We start from the raw sequence: 21,165 nt of genomic DNA on the forward strand, positions 1-21,165 counted from the left end.
GAGATTTAACAAGGTACTGTGGTGTAGCAGGTGATGGAGTCAGAGGGTTTGAGTTCAAATCCCATATCTTATTTACTATGTGACCTTAAGGAAGTCACTTCTATTTGGGCTGTGGTTTTCTCTTCTATAAAATTAGCGGCTTAGATTTGGGGATGTCCAACGTCCCTTTTAACTTGTACATTCTGTGCTTGGTGAATCTATGGGAGGGATTCCTAACAGTCTATTTTTTAAAAATAATTTAACTTTTTTTTTAAAATTTGAGTTCCAAATTTTCTTCCCCCCCCATAAGCAATCAGATATAGGTTATACATGTGCAATTATGTAAAACATTTCCACATTAGTCATTTTGTACAAGAAAATGTGAATAAAGGGAAAAAATGAAAGAAAGAAAGTGAAAAATAGCATGCTTCAGTCTGTATTCAGTCAATTTCTCTGGAGGCAGATTGTCTGGTTCATCATTAGTCCTTTGGGATTGTCTTGGATCACTATCCTGACAGTCTTAAGCAGAGTCAGTGGCTTCAGAAAACCTTTGCCCTATTATTAAATAACTTCTAGTAATAGTAAATTAAATTTTAAAAAATGTAAGCGCTCACTATGTTTACGGCCTAATGATACAAAGCAAGTGCCTGCCCTCAAAGAGGTTTCATTTTTATTGCAGGGAGGGGCGTTAACCCAGAAGCAGGACTCAAAGCTCTGGGGAAATCGGGAGAGGCTTTGTGTAGCAAGCCTCCTGCTTTGAGTACTGCACTGAGCTGGGCCTGGAAGGGGGGACTCCGAGAGAAGGTGAGGAGTGAGTGCATCCCAGGACAGAAGCCGGACGGTGCAAAGGTATGGGAGGTGGAGATGAAGGATCCTGCTAGGGAAGAGCCAGAATGAATTCCTAAGGAAGCATGGGATTTCTGCTCCTGGATCTGAGGGAAAAGAGAGCCAGTTACCCTCGGCCGTAAGATGCTGCAGAAGCAGGGCTTGCAATGACATCTCTTTCACTGAGAAAGTGGTAGTCACTTCCCATTGGGAGCAAGAAAAGCCCAGGTATGTGGCCCTGCAGGGATCCTACAGATGGAAGCCAGTGGCATTTCTGCCTGCCCTCGGAGCCCACAGCTCCTCAGAAGTAGGTGGTGCTGAAATGGCCCACAGTGCCCTTCTCCTGGGCAGATACTGCTTCTGTGTTAGTAGAATCAGGCTCTGGATTCTGGGGCCTGGGGAAAGTCAAGTCAACAACCATTTATGAAGCACCTACTATGTGCCAGGCACTGGGCTAAGCACTGGGGGTACAAAGAAAGGCAAAAATAGTCTCTGCCCTCAAGGAGTTCACAGTCAAATACAAACATGGAGACTCCAGGGCCATTGGGAAGATCAAGGACCTGGGCTCTGGCACTATCTGATGGTAGAGAAATGCCAACTTTAGGGCTGAGGGTGAGGGAATTATGGGGGAAAGAAGTGGTCTTCTGAACACAGTAGCTTCCCCTCATTCTCTCCTCCAGACCACACCCACAATGCCCTCATTCAGTTGCTTCCTCCTCACCCCCCTCCCAGGGTCTTCACCCAGGCCTGACCAGGTAAGGTGGTGACCCTACACAGGCTCCCTCCCGTTCTCAACACCTTTTCTCCAAGTTGAAAATATTCTGGTGACCTCATCTCCACTGGGGATAGCTAAAAATAGCTAAAAAGGCTTCCCCGTAACCCCATCCCCAAGGATGTATTCTAATTATGGCATTCCAGGCAGTAAGACAGGCCAGGGAGACTTTCCCAGGGGGAATACTTGTCCTTTGTGGGGCACTGGCTTCTGGACCCAGGGGGAGCATTTGCCCTTTGGGGGGTGCTGGCTCCAGAACCCGGAGGGAAGAGTCACCCTTTGGGGGGTGTTGGCTCTAGAACCCAGAGGGAAGAGTCATCCTTTGCGGGGTGTTGGCTCCAGGACCCAGGGGGAGCATTCGCCCTTTGGGAGGTGATGGCTTCAGAACCCAGAGGGAGGAATCATCCTTTGGGGGGGCTGGCTCCAGGACCCAGGGAAAGGAGTTACCCTTTGGGGTGTGATAGCTCTAGAACCCAGAGGGAGGAGTCACCCTTTGGGGGGTGTTGGCTCTAGAACCCAAAGGGAAGAGTCACCCTTTGGGGGGGCATTGGCTCCAGGACTCAGGGGAAGACTCTCCCTTTAGGGGCATTGGCTCCATGACCCAGGGAGAAGAGTTACTCTTGGTGGGGTTGGCTCCAGGACTCAGGGGGAGGACTCACCCTTTAGGTGATGTTGGCTCCAGAAACCAGGGGGAGCACTCACCCTTTGGTGGGTTTTGGCTCCAGGTCATCTATAGTGTCCTTTAGGGTTTTTCCTTTAGTTTCAGGTAGCATCACACTGAGGATCCCAACGAGGACTGGGAAGGTCCCATAGATGGCCATGGGGATGGCGGTGTGGTACTCCTCCAGGAGGATTACCAAGGGTGTGATGATGCCTGCAATCCGGGAGAAGATGGCCACAAGCCCCATTCCTGTCTGCCTAAGGAGACAGAAGGCACAGAGCATGAGCTACTATGGGAAATGGCTAGGGATAGCAACCAAGGCCTGACTGTGCTCTGGGTTCTGAGAGGCAGGGATGGACTACACTGTATTTGGAGTTAGGGAGACATGGATTCAAATCCCTTCTTGGACACTTAAGAACTGTGTGACCCTAAGCAAGTCACTGGAACTTTCTGAGCCTCTGTTTTGTCATCTGTAACCTGGGGATATAATAGCATCTACCCTATAGGGTTGGGGGATTCAATTTATCTAGGTCCTGGGGTACAGGACCTGGGCTCTGGAATTACCTGACGATGGTGGGGAAAAGCTCTGCTGAATACACGTAGGAGATGGTGAACGCTGCAGATGTGGCAAATTTCCCTATCACGGCCAGCGTCGTGGTGACGGTGGGATATTCTGGGGTATGGGGAGAAGAGACAGTCAGTGGACAATGGGAGCCGTGTGTTTGTGTGTATGTGTGTGTGTGGTGTGTATGTGTGAGTGTGTATGAGTGTATGTGTGTGTGGTGTGTGCGTGTATGTGAATGTGTATATGTGAGTGTGTGTGTATGTGAGTGTGTGTATGCGTATGTGAGTGTATGTGTGTGTGTGTGTGTGTGTGTGTGTGTGTGTGTGTGTGTGTGTGTGTGTTAGGACAAAGACGGGCTTGGCCCATTCCCAAGTAGGAAAGAGGACAAAATTTGCCCTTCAAAGACCTGGTGATTATTACCTCCTCCAGGCTTTCTCCTGCCCACCTCCCATCTCTCGTTCTCCCTATGACCTCTCACTCCCAAACTCAGCAGCTGCTACAGGACCTGAGTCCCATTGAAGTGTTCGTATCTAAAGGGGCTCTGTGTGCTGTATCCCAAAAGAATGACCCATGAATGGTGGAATTTCAGGCACACAGTTGGGTTGGAGTAGGCTCAGCCTCCAGAGAACAGACCTGTCCAGCTCTGAGGAGCAAGTGCTTTCCCTGAGTGTCTCCTGAAGTTGTTTATTTCTTATTCTTAGCCATGGCCACTTTGGAGGACAATGCTTTGGATTCTGGGTCTCTGCCCCAAGGGTCCTATGGGCCAACCTTGTCTAGAGACAGCCCTCCCAAAGGCTCCATACTTGCGGGGATGAAGATGATGATGATGCACATGAGACCGCCTAAGATCAGCATCCCCATCTGGCTCTTCCTCCTGCCAAACTTTTGCAATATGAAGATGCTGGACAAGCGTGCAGGGACTTCCACGGCCCCGAAGATCAGCTGTGTCAGGTAGATGTCCAGACCGAAGCCTCCCACATTGAGGCCTAGGCCGTAGTAGCTGAGGCTGTCCACAAACCTGTCAGCAAGATAGCCTCGGTTATTGCAGGGTGTGGTCTCCAACCTCCTGAGGGCAGGAATACCATCCCCCTAAGAACACAAGTATGAAATGGAGCCAGCATGCTACTCTCAAAAACACAGGCATCATCCCTCTTGTTACAGAGACCTGAACGTCATCATTCCAGGGGCAGGTACGCTGTACATCTGGACTCTTCCCCCTAGGGGACAATGTCTGAGGGTAGAGGACCCTGGAGCCCCTTTCCAGGATGGAAGAGCCGTGTTCTGAGCCCCTGGACGCTGGGACAGGCTGATTTCGTGAGAGTAGCAAGGAGGCATTAATTCAATTGCATAAACATTATGAGGCCCTTGCTTTGTGCCAGGCCCTGGGTTAAGTACCAGGGAGTGATACAAAGTAAACATGAGATGGTCTCAACTCTCAAGGTGCTTGTATTTCCTATAGACAGATCAATCGATACAAAGGGATACATTGTACCCGTCTCATATAGAGTTATTTGCATGCTGTCTCCCTCTTGAGATTGTGAGCTCCTTGAGGGCAGGGACTTTGTATCTCCAGGGTTTAGTTAGTAGATGCCTAGCTCCTGGTAATGCGTAAAAAGCTGCTAGAAGCTGCCATAGTTCAGAGAGCTCTGGGCCTGGAGACAGAAAGACCTGAGTTCAAATCAGACCTGTGATACTTCCTAGCTGTTTGACCCTGGGTAAGTTACTTAACCTCTGTCTGTCTCAGTTTACTCAGCTGTAAAAATGCAGGGTTGTTGTGAAGGTCAAACGAGATGACGTTTGTAAAAAGCCCCTAGCTGTGCCCGGCACATGTCAGACACTCAATAAGTGCGTATTCCCTTTCCTTTCCCTTCCCCTCCCCTAGTAAATGCTTCTTGACCGGCAATGAAAACTGGCAGCGTGTTGTGGTGGATAGGGCACTGGACCTGGAGTCAGGAATGACCTGGGTTCAAATTCTACCTCAGACACGAGCTGTGTGAACCTGAATAAGCTGTTGATCCTCCCTGAGACTCAGCTTACTCATCTGTCAAATGGACACAATAATAACACCTACTTTGCGGGGTTGAAGTGAGATCCAATAAGATAATACAGGGTGTCCCAAAAGTCTTAGTGCAGTCTAAAGCTTCAATGACTTCAGAAGTGTAAATGCTAGAAACTCGTAAAGACGTCATCTGAAGTTTTAATTATTTGATTTTTTTATCCTCACTTATTTCAGATCATAAATTTTTAATTCTAACAAGATGCCCCCCGCCCCTACCCTCCTTACGCACCATGCGTGCAGCAGTCTGGAGAGGCCACGTTCTTGGAGCCACGGATAGACGGAGGAGGGCCTCTAATTCGGCCTCCTGACCCATATTCACTGGATTTTTTCTTGGAGGATAGTGTCAAAACTGATCTACTTGGTGGTGGTGGTGACCTACTGGGTCAGACAATGCCAAGGCTAGGATTATAACCGCCGTCTTTTCAGATACTGAGCAACAGCTGATGAGGGTTTTTTGTTTTTTCACAAAGTTCTAGTTCCCTGGACTGTTGTATAGTGCAAGGCAGTGGTTAGATTGGACTTCAATAAGAAACATATCAACATTTTAAAATGTCATTAATTTCCCTTTCAAATATTGGTTTTGAAGTCTGTAGCATTTATACTTCTGAAGGGATCAAAGAATCAGACTGCGCTCAGACTTTGGGGACCCTGGAACATTGTCCAGGAGAGCATTACAGAAATGTCAGCTGTTATTCCAAAGGGGGAGGGGCACTGCCACTAAGGAAGCTCTGGAAGAGGCAGAGGTGAGAAGGGAGGCATTCCAGGGCATCCAGGACCTGGCTCACACTCCTCCAGGCTGCACTCCGGATTTCTTCCTCCTCATGCTGAAGCCTCACTTCGTGCTGGAATTCACACAGTGAAAGCACCCTCTGCCCCTGCCTCTGCTGGGGGCTCCATTTACCAAGGGTGCCCAGACCAGACTCATTCCTCTCCAGGCCATACTCAGAATGTCTAGCATGGACCCAGCTGGCTACCTCTGTGTCCCCTACCCCTTTCAGCTTCTTTCTTTTTAGGTATTGTCTTCCCCAATTCGAATATAAGCTGTTTGAGGGCAAGATCTATCTGTCTTTCTACCTGGATTTGCGTTCCCAACACTTGGCACAGTGACTGGCACATAGCAAACACTTAATAAATGCGAGCTAACTGACTGTGGCAACAGAGTGTACAAAAGTCCAGAGATAGGGGATGTCATGTGGTCTAGGAGGGACCCGGCACTCCAGTCTGATCGGAATGGAGAGTGTGATAAGAGTAACAGACAAAAAGACTGAAAGGAAGGTGAGAGTAGAGAGGGTCCGAGGCATTTCCCATGGCTGATGTGTTCTCAGGAGAGGGTCCCTGGGGAGCCAAAAGTCTTTTATCCTGGGGCCAGTAGGGAGCCACTGAAGATGTCTGAGGAGAGTGGCATGGGCATGTCTGTGTTTTAGGAATATTATTTTGGCGGCTTGTGGAGGATGGCTGGAAGGAGGGAGGCCATGGGGCACCCTCGGGTGGGGTGCCCCATGATATCCCCCATCCTCTGCAAAGGGAGGAGCAGCATTGAGAACTGGCCTAAGAAAGGAGGATAGGCAGACAAGTTTCCACTTAACTTGGTACACTCAGTGGGAAAATGCATCAGGATAAATGTACACAGTGTGACTCACCAGACACAGAACAGAATGAGCGTCAACTTCCGGAGCTGAGGGTGCCGAAACAGGTCCAGAGCATTTCCCTTTGGTCCTTTCTTCTCTGGAGCTAGCTGTAGGGGAGAGAGAAAGTCAAGTGGCCAGCAGACTCTTGGCACGGAAGCATTAGGCCCACCGCCCTGATAATGAAAGCCCAGCAGTCTTTGCTCCTCTAAGTGCAGTTAACCTGGTCGAGGGTCTCGGAAGACACGCTGCGCTTGTTCATCGAGGCTGCTTTCTGGATCAATGCCTTGGCCTCCTCCACTCTCCCTTGGGTCAGGAGCCACCTTGCAGATTCAGGAAGCACCCTGCAGGACAGAAGGAAGAGCCAGGAGTTCTTCAGGGATTTTCCCATGGCCCTCCACCCACAGCCCCATCATTAGTATACAAGGCCAAGGTAGCAAGCCTCTAGGGGTGGGAATTCTGTCCCCCTCTCAGCAGGGCCCGGGGTGGGGAATGTGGTAGGGTCTCTTGTTTCTTCTTGTTCCCTAGGCCACCAGCTGCCCCCTGGCTGAGCCATGAGGCGAGAGACAATGAAGAGGGAAGGAGGTAAAAGTGTCATGGCAGGGAGAAGAGTTTAGAGGAGTAACATGAGAGGAGTACATATACGGTAGCCAGGACCAAGCTGCAGACCACACTCCATGGCCCTGGGCATTGCTTTATCTCTCTGGGCCTCACAAGAAGCCCCTCTGAGCACTAGGAGTACATGGTTAATTACAGTCAGTTGCAGGCTCTGCACTGATGTGAGGCATCAGCACGAGTGTAAGCTCCTCGTGGGCAGGCATCCATTCACTGTTGTCTGTCTCCCATTGCCTAGCACAGTGCCCCAGACATCAAAAGTGCTTGCTTAATGTTTGTTGCATTATTACTGATTTCACTGGCTAACGACTGTGAGTAGAGCCCAGGACTTGGAGTCGGGAAGTTGTTTGTTGTTGTTCAGCCATTTTTCAGTCTGTCTGACCATTCATGACCCCAACTGGAGTTTTCTTGGCAAAGACAGTGGAGTGGTTTGCCACTTCCTTCTCCAGCTCATTTTATAGATGAAGAAACTGAGGCAAACAGGGTGAAATGACTTGCCCAAGGTCACACAGCTAGTACATGTCTGAAGCCAGACCTGAACTCAGGAAGATGAGTCTTCCTGACTCCAGGTCTGGGTCTTTATCTACTGTGGTGCCACCTACCTGCCCTTGACTTGCCTACACTTGAGTCTAAAGGTGTGGCGGTAGGTTTTAGGAAGAGGGAGGAGAGGGATAGAGAGGACCACAGGGGCAGAGAAATGAGAAGCAATTAAGGGGGGGCCAGCAAAGCTGAGATATAGGGTGTGGAGGGGACATGGGGCCCACCCAATGGAGAGGAGGGTGCTGGGGACTGGGGGGTGGGGCCACTTGCCCTGCTCATGCTCACCACCAATAGAAGAACAGCAGTAGGACAGGGGAGGTGCCCACAATCTGCAATAATCTCCAATTTCGAACTCCGAAGGCCAGGCCAGCCAGGGCCATCTGCCCTACTGAGAAGCAGCTTTGGCAGATGACCACAGCGTGGGTCCTCTTGGAGGCACTGACCCACTCTGTGCCTGGGGAGGAGAGAGAGAACATGAATGTTTAGATGGAAACGGGTTCAAGAGATCCTTGCCAGCCTTCTGCGTAGGGGCAGGACACAAAGGGCACCCCTTCAGTCTTGCGTTTAGGACCTTCCCCCTCAGCTGGGCTTCCGTCTACTTTGTATAGAGTCCACAGCTGGCTACCGGCCATCTCCCCACTTTAGAATGGAAGCTCCTGGAGGGCAAGGACTCTGGGCCTTTTTTTTTGCATTTCCAATGCTTAGCACAGTGCCGGGCACATAATAAGCACTTCATAAATGCCTGTTGACTGACTGAGATTACATTTCATTTTCATTGTATGTGTGCACACACATTAGACACATACACACATGTATATACACACACTATACACACATGTATATTGTGCACACATATATTATTTTTCTTCCTCCATCTATCTACCTATCTATCTATCCATCTGTCTTACATGTCTACCACAGTCATTTGCCTGCTGTCCGTACTAATGGAATGGATGCTCAAGGGTAGGGACTGTTCTGGCCTTTCTTTGTACCCCTAGCTGCACGGTGCCTGGTATACAGTAAGTGCTTAATCAATGCTAACTAACTGACTGCTGTTAACTAGTTCTCAGCACAGTCTTGGGAGGACAGCACGACAGGTATTATTCTCCTCATTTTACCGATAAGCAATCGAAGCTTCAAGCCCCCCATGATTCTCCAGGGCCACACAGCTGGAGCAGAGGCAGGACAAGAAAACAGTTTCCAGAGCCCCAGTTCTGTACACGTGACATTTGATCCTTGCTGATGTCATGGAGATAAGTGATATTTATGGCATCACAGAAAGAAACCTAGAGCCTGCAGGGCTTCCTGGAGACAGGAAGCAGAGGGGTGAGCTTCCCTACCTCCATTGCCGAGCAAAAGATGAATGATATTAGATTGTTCTCTCAGACACGCTGGAGACCTGCCCAGGACACTCACTCAAGGTGACGTTGCTGAAGGTATAGCCAGACACCACTGTGGCAACGGCAAACCGGAGAACCATGTAGAAGTAGAAGTCGGTGACAAAGGCTGTCCCGATGCCAAACACAGCATAGAGGAGCAGCAAGATGAGAATGGTGGGCCTGCGGCCAATCCTGGGAGACAACAGAGACAGGGCAGGGGCATTTGGGAGCCTTGGGGAGCCTCCAGCCTGAGGAAGGAGATCGGACCCCAGGCCAAGGGAGGGATGCTAATCTTGGGCTCTCCCAAGGGAGGCAATGACCGAGGGAAGGCAGCCGGCAGCTTCCTTACAGGTGAGAGGAAAGGGACTTCTTACCTGTCACAGAGAGGGCCGAAGATCATTGCCCCAAACAGAAGGCCAGCCATGTACACAGACTGGGCAGTCTCCCTTTCATGCTTCCGGTGACAGACCAGGTTGAACTGAAGGGAGCAAAGGAGATTTCTGTGGGTACTTGGCAGCCCATGGGGCAGGCAGGTGAGGTCAGTAGCCTGCAGAGGTTGCTGACCTCTCCCTTTGCGCTGTCTTTCCCCCAACTTCCTGGCTAAACACTCCTGGGGTGGAGGCCATTTGTAAGTGGTGAATGGTGGGGAGGGGGTGCCCCTTGGGCTACATCTTGGTGCATCAGCTTTTTAGAGCCGGATGGTTCTTCTGTCTTTGTATCTTATTTGGATAGATCTTCCCATTCCCCTACTCAGCGAGGACTGGCAGTGTCCCCAACTCTACAAAGAGGCAGGGGGTGAGTGTTCTCGGAGATTATGATCACAGGACATTGGCTTTTGGCTTGTTTTATTGTTCGTCCCATTTACATCGTTTTAGTCATTGTTTATATAGTTTTCTGGCTTCGCTGGAATTCATTTTGCACCAATTCATAGACTGAGGAGAGCGGCGAGCATTTGTCAAAGATCGGCTATGGGCCGGGCGCTGCACTAAACATTTACCAAATATTTTAGTGGATCTTCATGACAGCCCAGGGAGGTGGGTGCTATCACCATCCTCATTTCACAGATCAGGAAACTAAGGCAAACAGGGTGAAGTGACTCATCCAGGATCACCCAGCTAGTTAGTGTCTAAAGTTAGATTCAAACTCAGCTCTGCCTGACTGCAGACCCAGTGCTCTATCCACTGGACCACCCCTACCCGGCTGCCTTAGAGCTAGATGGACCTAGATCATCTGGTCCCACCCCATGATGTTACAGATGAAGGAACTGAGCTCTGTTGAGGTTAAGTGACTCCTATAGAGAGCAATGGCAGAGGCAGAATGTGAAGCCAGTTCCAGCGCCCTTCCCCCGTAGCACTTGAAGTCTTTCTGCATGGGTCCTATTCCTACACCTCTCCATCTTGGGCCCCTCCCCTCTTTCACTCTGAAGAACATTAGAGCTCAGAAGTAATTTGCTTCAACACCTATCCCGGCAGGAAGTCCTTATATAGCACTCCAAATGGGATCATCTAGCCTTTTTTTTTTAGGAGCCGTCCAGTGATAGGGAACTCACTACCACTTGACTTTTGGCTAACTTTTCGTTCAACTCTATTCAATTCTACAAACACATCTGAAGCGCTCACTACTTGCCAGGTACTTTGCCAGGCACAGATCAAGATGGAATAACCCTCATCTACACAGCCTACTGTGGAGAGAGATACACTGTCTACATAGATAAGTCCCTCATTTTTACAGATGAGGAAACTGAGGACCAAGGAAATGAGGTCATTCACCTGGCACACGGGCACTTAGTGAATGTTCATTGATGAGTTGATTACTCAAGCTCACACAAGTAGTAAGAATGAGAGCTTTGAATCCACATCTTTGGACTTTAAATGCAGACCTGTTTCCACGACTCTTGTGCTGCTCGAAAGAGAGCAACGTGAAAGAAGCCAGGGAGGAGAGAATCCTGGAAGGAAGCAGGGAGTCAGAGGGTCAGAACCTGCAAAGAGGTCAAGGACGATGAGGGCTGAGAAAAGCCCACCAGTTTGAGTGGAGAAGAGATCGCTGCTGCCAACCTTTGGGGTGGCAGTTTTAGCCAAGTGCAAGACAGACTGGAAGGGCGTCGGTGCAAACCAGCAGAGATGACTTTCTCTCTAGTAGTCTCCAGTGAAACAGAGGAGAGATACAGGGGGATAACTTGAGGCTCAATTGACCACAGGGTCAACTGGATTTTATTGTTACCACTCAGGGAGACCAGAATGTGTTGTTAGACTGAAGGAAAGGAACCGATAGAAATAGGAGAGGCTGAATAGAAGAGAGAAAGAGGGGCCAGCTGCCAATGAAGGAAGGATGAGTGGACTGAGGGCACATGTAAAGCAATTGGCCTTGGAAAGGAGAAAGACTATCTCTCCTTCAGAGGCTGGCTTAAAGGAGGAGAGGTTACTCAGGAAACAGAAGAGTTTTATAGGCCATCTTGTGCATTAGGAACAAGAGGGCAAATGGATGCACTGCAGTCATCGGAGGGAGTGCCCACATCAGAGACCTGTTCAAACATTGGAGTGTGACCTTGTTCACATTTTGCTATCACGATTCACTGTCGGCTCATATGTACAGACCTTATGATCCACTAAAAAAAAACCCAATCCTTTCCACACGACCTATTTGTCCATCCTGTGTTTGTGTAATAGATTGGCAATAGGACTTTACATTGATCTCTAACACACTTGGTCCATTATTCCAACCTGCCAAAATCAGCCTTTCAATCTACTAGCTATTCCTACCTCGTGGAGGCAGAGGATGGTGAGGGAAAGGAAGAGGTTGCAATGCTTCTGGCAGATGGGAGAAGAAAGCCCACAACAGACCCAGACAGAGAGAAAAACACTTTGTTTTTCAAGAGGCAAAAGGTTGGGTCACTTAACCTCCTTGGGTCTCCTTTTCTACTCTATAAAATGAGGACACTGGAATCAATGCCCTCTAAAGGTCCCTTCTGACTCTAGACTTCCGATCCCAAGAGCCTGCCATGGAATCTTGGGAAATCCCTTAATCTCTCTGGCCTCTGAGATCCAGGATTTTCTAAAGGTACTAGAATAGGGAGGCCTGGACCAGGAATAGTCTGGGTTTGAGGGATGTGGCAGAGGCTGGGCTGCCAACTTGGCTACGGTCTATGGTTTTATCTTATGTGGACAACTGAAAGTGGCTGTTTTCTCCAACAGTATCTGCCTTTCTACCCATAGAGCTTCATCAGATCCTTCATGTTCTTGTTATGAGAAGTGATAAGTATCTATGAAAGTAAATGTCAAGGTGCGAAGGGAAAACATCCTCACAAGGCGGTATTTAGCCTTAGGGCTCATCTGTCAACGAGTTGGTAAGCAGTTACTAAGTGTCTACTGTGTGCCAGGCACTGTGCTAAACATGGAGGATGCCAAGAAAGGCAAAAGACATTCCCTGCCTTCAAGGAGCTCCCATTCTAACAGAGGAGACAACATGCAAAGAGCTACATAAAAACAAGATCTAGACAGGACAGATTGGAAATAATCAACAGAAACAAGGCACCAGAATTAAGGGGAACCAAGGTGTCAACCATGTGGCTCCTGGGCCATACGTAGCCCACAACACTCCAACACTTTGGGAGAATAGCTCAAATCAGATTAAAATTCATCGGGAAATAAATAAAAATGCCATAAAATACCGATAACGTGTGGTTACCGATAACATGAGGTTTTTTGAGTCAACATGTGGCTCACAGGGATCCTCACGCATGATTTAGCGGTCCTAGTTTCTAGTTGAGTTTAATACCACTGCTGGAGAAGGTGGGGCTTGATCCAAGCCCCGCAAGCAGCCAGGGAAGCCAGGAGATGGAGACGAGGAGCAAGAGAATTCCAGGCACGAGGGACAGTCAGTGAAAATCCCTGGAGCTTCCTGTTGAGGACTGAGGAGGAGGCCATTGTTACAGTATCACAGATGCCATGAGGGAAGGGGGAGGGGAGATGTAAGAAGGCTAGAAAGGGAGGAGGGGGCCCATCATGAAGGGCTTTGAACACCAACCAGCAGTTTATATGTGATCATGGAGGGTGCCACTGGCACTCAATGAATGGGAGGAGGGAAACCATATGGTCAGACCTGTGTTTTAGGCAGTTGGGTTCGATGGCCAAGTGAAGGCTACATGGAGCAGGGCCCTCCTGATTCAGTCTGGAGTCGCTGAGAGGCCAGGGTTCCTCTCGCCGCCCTCACATGTACACTTCTCATTCCTTGCACTTACTGGGCCAGCTGCCCCCTCCCCCCTCCCAAGGAGCACCTACCTTATCTTCTGATATAACATCAGAGCTGTAAGGGATCTCACAGTAATAAATAAAGTAATAGCTAAAATTTATATAGCACTTCCTATATGCCGGGCACCCTGCACTAAGCCCCTGACAGTCTCATTTGAGCTTCACAACTCTGAACAACTATTATCACTGTTTTACACATAAGGAAACTGAGGCAGACAGAAATTAAGTGACTTGCCCAGGGTCACACAACTAGTAAGTGTCTGAGGTCACATGTGAACTCAGATCTTCTTGACTCCAGGCTTGGTGCTCTAACCACTACACCATCCAGTTGCCCACAGATCACAGGTCACCTTGTCCACCCACAACTGCTTCATTTTCCAGACAAAGGAACTGAATCCCAGAAATGAGAAATGACCTGCTCAAAGAACAGAATTTGAACCTAGATCTTCCAGTACCAAAGGCAGGGCTCTTTCCATGGTACTGGCTCCTGACATCAGCTAAGCGGGTCCTCAAATAAGGCTGGAGACATTCAAAGTGAGGGTTTATAGCTCCAGGAGACCAAAGAGCTTTTTAAGTTAGGAAAAAGCAACCGTGAGCATGGCAAACAATCCCTTTGGAATTTGTAAGGGCAGGTGAGCAGAAGCTGAGAGAGGCAGAGTGGTGTGGTCCACTGGAAAGAGGAAGGAAAGAAAAAACCCACTCATTGAGCACCTACTATGTGCCAGGCACTTTCCAAAGATTGTCCCATGTGAACTTCATGACAACCCTGGGAAATAGGTGGTACTATGACCCCCATTTTAAAGTGGAGGAAACTGACCTGCCCAATGTAAATATGAGACTGGATCCTAGCGCAGATCTTCGTGCTTCCAGGGACAGTGCACTCTCTACTGTGGCACCTAGCTGCCTTGAACTGGGAGTCAGAGGACCTGGGTTCAAATCATGGCTCTGTCACTTACAAGGAAGCTGGATTAGATTCCCTTGAAAAATACCTTCAGGCTCTAACAGGGGTGGGGAGAAAAGGTCTCCCAGGGGCACCTCCTTCCACTAGCTGCTTTCTGCAGTAACAGCCACTTTGAGTCTAATCTCCCCAGGGGAGTGGGTGGGTGAGTGTGTGGAGGAGAGAGTGCATTTATAGGTTTGGAGGGGTGTCATTCTACTGCGGTCCTTGTCACACTTTCTCAGTATATATCCTTTTGTAAACGTTCTTTGATGTTAATTGGTTGACTGATATTGGGGAGATGTTAACTGTTTAAGTGCAACTGGGGAGCCCACTGGGGGGCTCCTAGAATTTCAGGGTTACTCCTAGAATGCTGACAATAGAAGTAGTAGGCACTCTGCTACTCCATGAGCCAAGAGAGGTAGCCCAGAGCCTGCACTAATAGTATGTTATTTTTTTTTTTTTACTCTGGACTTAAGACACTAGAATTGGGAGAAAGGTTCAAATGCTATTATCTTTGGGGCCTGCTATCTATGTGACCTTGGGCAAGTCACTCAACCTTCTTGGACCCTGGTTTCCCCATCTGCAGAATGAGGGAGCTGGACAAGATGGTCTCTGAAGCTCTTTTCATCCCTAAATAGATCTTATTCAGTAACTCATTTTTAACTCAAATTTATTTCTAAGCAGCTCAAGAAATAAGGATCACTTAGATGTCCTTGAGATCTGTGGTCTCTGGCTTAGCTCCCCAGGTGAGCCAGCCCTTGGTCTAGAACTCATGAGTTCACTGAAAGAACCTTTGCCTGATTTCTCCTTCTCCTGTTGGCCTAAGCTGGGCTTTTCTGGCACTCCTTGGGTCTTAGAATAAGCCCATCCCTTCTGCTGGGCTCCCTTGAACACTTGCCTAGCTCACTTCAGATGGTTCTTTAGCCTCCCCCTCCTTTTCCTTGTCTCTCCTGGTTCTGGACGTTCACTGACCTCTCGTCTTCATTTCTGTTGGACGCCACTAATCTCTCCTTCCCCAAGATCTCACCATGAGGTATTTTTTACCTTTGATCTCTTCTGGTCTCATGCCAGACTCTCTAGGCCATGCGGCTGCCTGTTCATCCATCAGTGAACATGGGCCCCATCACCGACGGGGAGCACAGCAGCCAAGAGGTCATCTAGCTCCGATGGTTTTGCTACAAAGCCACTGGAAGTGGATCAAAGCCACAGAGAGTTAATGGAAAACTTATGTTGGGGAAATTAACCCACAAAGCCAACGGGATCCTCTGACCCTCGTCGCTCCTTGGCCAGTAGCGTGTGCCTGAGAGGCTTTCGTCCATCAGCTGCGTACTGTGTCATCCCCTTGACCACACCGAGAAACTGCTACACCTCGTTTGCCCATGATGGTGGTGGTGGCGGTGGTGGCCGAGCACACCCAGAACAACCCAACCTTTATCCCCTGGGGGAAGCGATCGGCAGGCAGACTGAGTCTGGAGGAACTGGGAAAGGAGCCAGCTTGAGGATGGGGTGGGTCAACAGGAAGGGTGAGGACTGAGCAAAGACCATTAGATGTGCCAATTAAGAGATCATTGGTAACTTTTCAGAGAAGAGTTTCCATTGAGTGAGGAGGTCTAACTAGAGCTCTGAGAAGTGAATGTGAAACGAGGAAAAGATGGCGATGAGTGTAAACAACTTTTTCAGTGAGTTTAGCTGAGAAAGGGAGGGAAAGATAAAAAATGATATAGGTTGAGGGGATAGTGGGGTCAAGTGAAAGTTTCTGAGGTTGAGGGAAATATAATTATAGGCAACAGGGAACAAGTGATAAAATATGGAGACTGAAGATTAAAGATGGGGGTAGTTGGTGGGACAAGTTGGCAAGATTGTGTTGGTACCCACGGTGACCCCTTTGGGATATGTTATAATGAAGATCCCTTTCATGGGCTACATGGTCTTTGGGTTTCCTTGTAGCCTCAGATTCTGTGGGCAGGGAGATGGAGGGAAAGACGAGGACAGCGTGTCTGGGAAACGACCTCATGCTCATGTAGCTGAAGAAGAGGATAGGGTTAAGTGTCTTCAACCTCTCTTACTCAACACATCCCAGAGGGCAGGAGGCAGCTGCTAATGAGGAGAAACCAAACTGGATGTTCATGCTGTTCTCTCCTTTCCTCTACTATTCTGGCCCTGAAGGCTTTGCCCAAGTCCCACTGCCCCCATGAAGCCTTCCAAGGTTACTTTGTGGTAAAGAAAGAGCAAAGCAGATGACTTGGGCTCAACTGTCCTGGCTCAGTGGCTGACTAGCCATGTGACCTTGGTCAATTCAATTAAAATTTGGGCACGTATTATTTACAAGACACTTTTTTCTTCCAGACCTGTTTCCTCATCTGTGAAAGGAGAGCATCAAGGTAGATGATCAAGCCCACAGCTCTTGTTCCTCATAACTCTCCTATCTCTGTCTAGGGCACTGATGTCAATCTCCCTCTCTAGTCTTTGGTCATACATCACTGCCTGGTGGCATCATTTGATTATTCTGTGTGTCCCTTGCCTTTCCCACGAGGCTGTGGGATTGACACCAAAGCCCAGATCAATGAATCAATAAGCCTTATCAATCGCTGCCTATTTACCAGGAATGGAGTTAGGGGCTGGGGAGACAAAAACAAAATGGTCCCTGACGTTTAGGAGCCAACAGTCTGTTGAGGGAGACAATGGGCACACACAAGTATATGAAATGTGCGTCAAACAAACAGAAGGTAATGGTGGGGATGGGAGGAGGCTCATGCAGGTGGTGGTGTTTGAGCTGGGATCAGCAAGTCCAAGAGGCAGAGCTGAGGGAGGGAGGGAGCAGTACTGGGGGTGGCGGTGTCTACACAAGGCAAGTGTATACTAGTAGGCATTTAGAGCCCCTTCATTAGAACTACCCATACCCTAAGACACATGTCATAGTTACAACCCACAAAATGTTACAAATTAACTGTACGGTCACCATACTAACACTCCCTAATGGCTTTATTGCTGAGACTGAACCACGTCAGGTCCCCTCCTTCTCCATTTCCCTCCCGAACTGGCCTTGGCTTGCTCCTGCCTAATATTTGTATCTAGCAATTTATCCTGCACATATGCATCTCATGTCGCCTAGTGGCCCTCTGTTAGACTGGGAGTTCCTTGGGGGCAGACATTGTTTTTGTATTTTTTTGTATCCCTAGTGCTTAGCACAGTGCCTGGCACACAGTAGGTACTTAAGTACCTGTTTGCTGACATTGACCGACACTGACCAAGGACCCCCATGAAGTGAAGAACTCCCCAAAGGTCAGCATGTGGAGGCTCATCCTGGTTTTGTGGACCTTAGTTTGAGGTTTGTTTTTTTTTAAATTAGCTGGACAGTTGCCTACAGATTCTCCCTTGAGTTCCAACAGTTCTGATCTGTAGGCCAGGATCCCCACTCCAGAGCCAAGAAATCCCCCTGAAATCATTCCCTGTTCTCTCCTCCCTCACTCCGGTCCCTGATGAAGAGCTGACTCTTCTTGTCAAGGTCGAGCCCTCCACTTGTGCCCTGATCTCTTATAATAACTTACTCCACCAATTAGGATTTCTTCCTCTCTGTGGTATCTCCTGTCCACTCTCATTTCACAGAGAGGAAATAGGCCCAGGGAGGTTGATCTGTCCAAGGGTACACAGACAGCAAGTGGCAGAACTGGAATCTGCTCTTTTAGTCTCTGACTCATCCAGCCATTCTTTGTGGCATCATCTAGGTCTCATCCCCAACCATCTCTCCAAAGACTCATTCTTTGTGGGGTCATCTAGGTCTCCTCCCCAAACGTGTCTCCAAAGACTCTGTCCTTGGTCCTTCTTTCTCTGTGCTCTTGATGTGAGCACATCCCATCAGCTCCCGGGAGTTCAACTGTTATCTCTACACAGCATCGCCCAAGCTTTATGTACCTAACTCCAGTCTCTAGCTTGGCAGACTATGCTCCCGGTACTTCTCATGGTCCAGCCCTTAGGCTGCAACCTCCCCTCAGGGTCTCTTCCTTTTCTGATGTGTTAGCTTGGGTCTCCTTGCCTCTTGGTGAAGCAGGGAGAGAAAGGAGTTGTGGGATGATGTAATCACCCTGGCCCAGAGTAGGTGTTTAACAAATGTTTGTTGAATTGATGGAACCACACTCGTAAGAAATCCTGCTGAGAGTTCCTCCCAATCTTATCTGGCTTCCCCATCAGCTAAATTTTGATCCTGTTTTGTTTTCTCTATTTGAGCAGATTCCCTGGTTCCCCTCCCTGAGCTTAGTTGGGCCCAATGAAAGATAAGCTTTACATTCTTAGGTCTCCAGAGCAGCTGCCCCAGAGGCATCTGCCTTTGGTATACACATGGTCTTCCTGCAAGGGTCTTGGCCTCCTTTGTATCCTGGATGCCTCTGGCCATATAGAAGTAGTTGGAATACTAGCAAGTGGAAAAGCTAGGTCTTATGGGACCCCAGGGGAGGGGGGCAGATTTGTATTAAATCACTAGAAAAAGAACTTCTAATAATCATTCGTCTGCCTAAAGTCTCCCCAGTTGAGTCTTGAGGCATCCTCACTCCAGTGCTGGCAGGGGCCTCAAAGACCGTCTAGTCTACCCCCTCACTTTCCAGATTAAGAAATAGACCCAGAGAAATAAAATGACTGGTCCAAGGTCACACAGGTGACCAGTGGCAGGACTGGGATTTGAATCCAGGTCCTCTGGGCAGCAACCAGATGGCAGCTTGTCTCAGAGAGCAGGCACACTCCAAGATGTGCCTTTCTTGGAGGACTTTCTAGCTCCAATATTGCAGGACTGGTCCCTGGTATTCCAGAATTAAAAACTAAGAAAAATGAGGTTCGATTGGGACCTTGCGCCAGGTCTCTGCCACATGAACATTTTCATCTAATCAGAGGGGAAAAGACTGCTAAGTGCCCATACTCTACAAATACCATCTCATTTGGTCCCCATAACAATCCTGCAAGGTAAATGCTGTTATCCTCACAGTTCCTCAGCAGAGGAAACTGAGACAAATAGAGGTTAGGTGACTTTCGCAGGGTCACACTGCTGGTTAAGTGTCTGAGTCCATATCTGAACCTAGGCCTTCCTGACTCCAGGTACAAGCCACTGAGCTGCCCAGTACACAAGTGGAAAGACTAAGGAAGGGAGAGTCGGAGGGGTGGGAATATGAATGGGGCTGAGTTGGGAGGGTGAGGCAGATCCGGCCAGGCAGATCCAGCCAGACATTTCCAGAAGCTTCAGAATGCCTGGCTGACCCCAGGTAGCACCTCGGTGCTTGGGGGATTTACAAAAAGCCACAATCCTCAGGCATGGGGAGAGAAGGCATCCTTGGGACCTGCTAATTCTGGTCCCTCTAAGACTGTATTTGGGACTCAGGGCACTTAACCCATGGTGGGATGGCAGTCATCCACCCTGGGAAGCCTCTGAGGTGACAGGAGGTAGGGAGGAGGAGGAGGTAATGGGTCAACGCCAGCTCTCCTTGTTAAGTCACATCATCTCGATGGCCTTGCTGTCCTCTGTGAGGGATTTGGATGAGATGGTCCTTCCGGCTCTGAGGATCACCTGTTGGGGCTGCCAGGAAGTCTTGTCCTCTCAGGTGGATCCTCACAGGGCCACAACCAGTTTAAGGCTGCCTTGTTGGATTGGCTTGTGGCCCTGACCATCACAGAATTCAAGTCAACTCAAATGGTAAACCCGACCTCATGCTGGGCTATGGTGTACTAGAGAAAAGAGGAAAAGAGGCCCCCACAGGACACACAAGATAAAGGCTCAAGACAGACAGGAAGCACCAACATCATCCAGACCAACGTGAATGTTTGATCTCTGAAAGTTTTCTACCTCCCTGCAGCCCAGGACCCCTTCTCCACACTGCATTGCTGGCATGAGCAAAGGGAACCAAGCACAGGTTGGGGCATGCTTGTAAAGAGCAGCAGCTTCTCTGCGCGGGAGATTGGGGCTGGACTAAAGCATCACTAAAGTTCTGCTCCTCTAGGACTCTGTACATGCCGCTAACTAAGCATTAACCGTGATCTAAGGAGGGACCCACAGTCACAGGAGAAAGGAAGCTTCTGCCTCTGGTCTGGGGTAAAGTTGGTTGGTCAGAAAAGCAGGACGAAGGATTGCTGAGGACAGAAAAGCGAGGCTGGGGAGGGAGCAGAGGGACAACTGGTGCTTGAGCTAAGGTTAATTAATAAATTTGGGGAAGAGTCCAAGGTAAGACAGCTCCTTCATAGGAGAAAGGAGATCCTGGGGCTGTGCCCCCAAACTGACTGGACCCAAGCCCAAGGATCTAGGTGTTCAGACCCACAGCTGGTCCCTCTCCCTAAGGAAGGGCCCAAGGAAGGGTCAGTGATTTGGGTCAGACTCCCAACCCAAACTACCGCAGGGGAAGGACTTCAAGAATCACAGTATTTAGAGTGCCTAAGTGATTTTAGATAAAGTCCAATCCTCTCCCATTTTACAGATGAAGAAAGTAAAACCCAGACAGGAGGCTTTGCCCAAGGGCAGTAAACAGCAGGGCCAGGACTCAAGTCCAGGGACGCAGAGACAGGGACAGACAGAGAGGGGGCAGACAGCAGGACACTTCACCTCATTCACCAGGGACAGCGGCTTCTTCTCCGGGTACTCCCAGCCCTCCTTGCAAGCCTGCGTGCCATTGAGGCCATACTGGTAGATGTCATCAAGGCTCCAGCCTTCTGGGGGTGGTGCATACACAAGGCACGACTCGAAATCACCAGCCTCAGTCCTAGGCACACTGAGATTCAGCTTCTCCTCAGCAGTCAGATTTGGCCCATAGTTCTGGACCCAGAGAGCACGGATGCAGTGGTGGGGCTCATCCAAAACCATGAAGGGCTGGGCAAACATGTAGTAGGCTGACAAGAAGTTGGGGATGCACAAAAGGACAATGAGCCAGATCTGGAAGGCACCAAAGCCCCCGATCTCAGCCAGGACCTGGGTAAAGTCAACAGCCAT

The 21,165-nt window shown here is 49.2% G+C and overlaps 1 protein-coding gene across 1 annotated transcript; it reads right to left on the reverse strand.

The window, feature by feature from the left end:
- Positions 1–1,105: 1,105 nt before the first annotated feature.
- On the reverse strand, positions 1,106–21,165 carry LOC118832328 (solute carrier family 22 member 13-like). The gene is made up of 10 exons (XM_036739686.1): positions 20,782–21,165; positions 9,395–9,498; positions 9,058–9,212; positions 7,927–8,095; positions 6,710–6,830; positions 6,502–6,596; positions 3,606–3,820; positions 2,802–2,910; positions 2,279–2,494; positions 1,106–1,199 (listed from the first exon to the last, which is right to left on the reverse strand). The coding sequence occupies exons 1-10, from the start codon at positions 21,163–21,165 to the stop codon at positions 1,106–1,108; spliced, it is 1,662 nt and encodes a 553-aa protein (XP_036595581.1).

This window comes from Trichosurus vulpecula, chromosome 9 (genome assembly GCF_011100635.1).
Source record: "Trichosurus vulpecula isolate mTriVul1 chromosome 9, mTriVul1.pri, whole genome shotgun sequence".
Lineage (NCBI taxonomy): Eukaryota > Metazoa > Chordata > Mammalia > Diprotodontia > Phalangeridae > Trichosurus > Trichosurus vulpecula.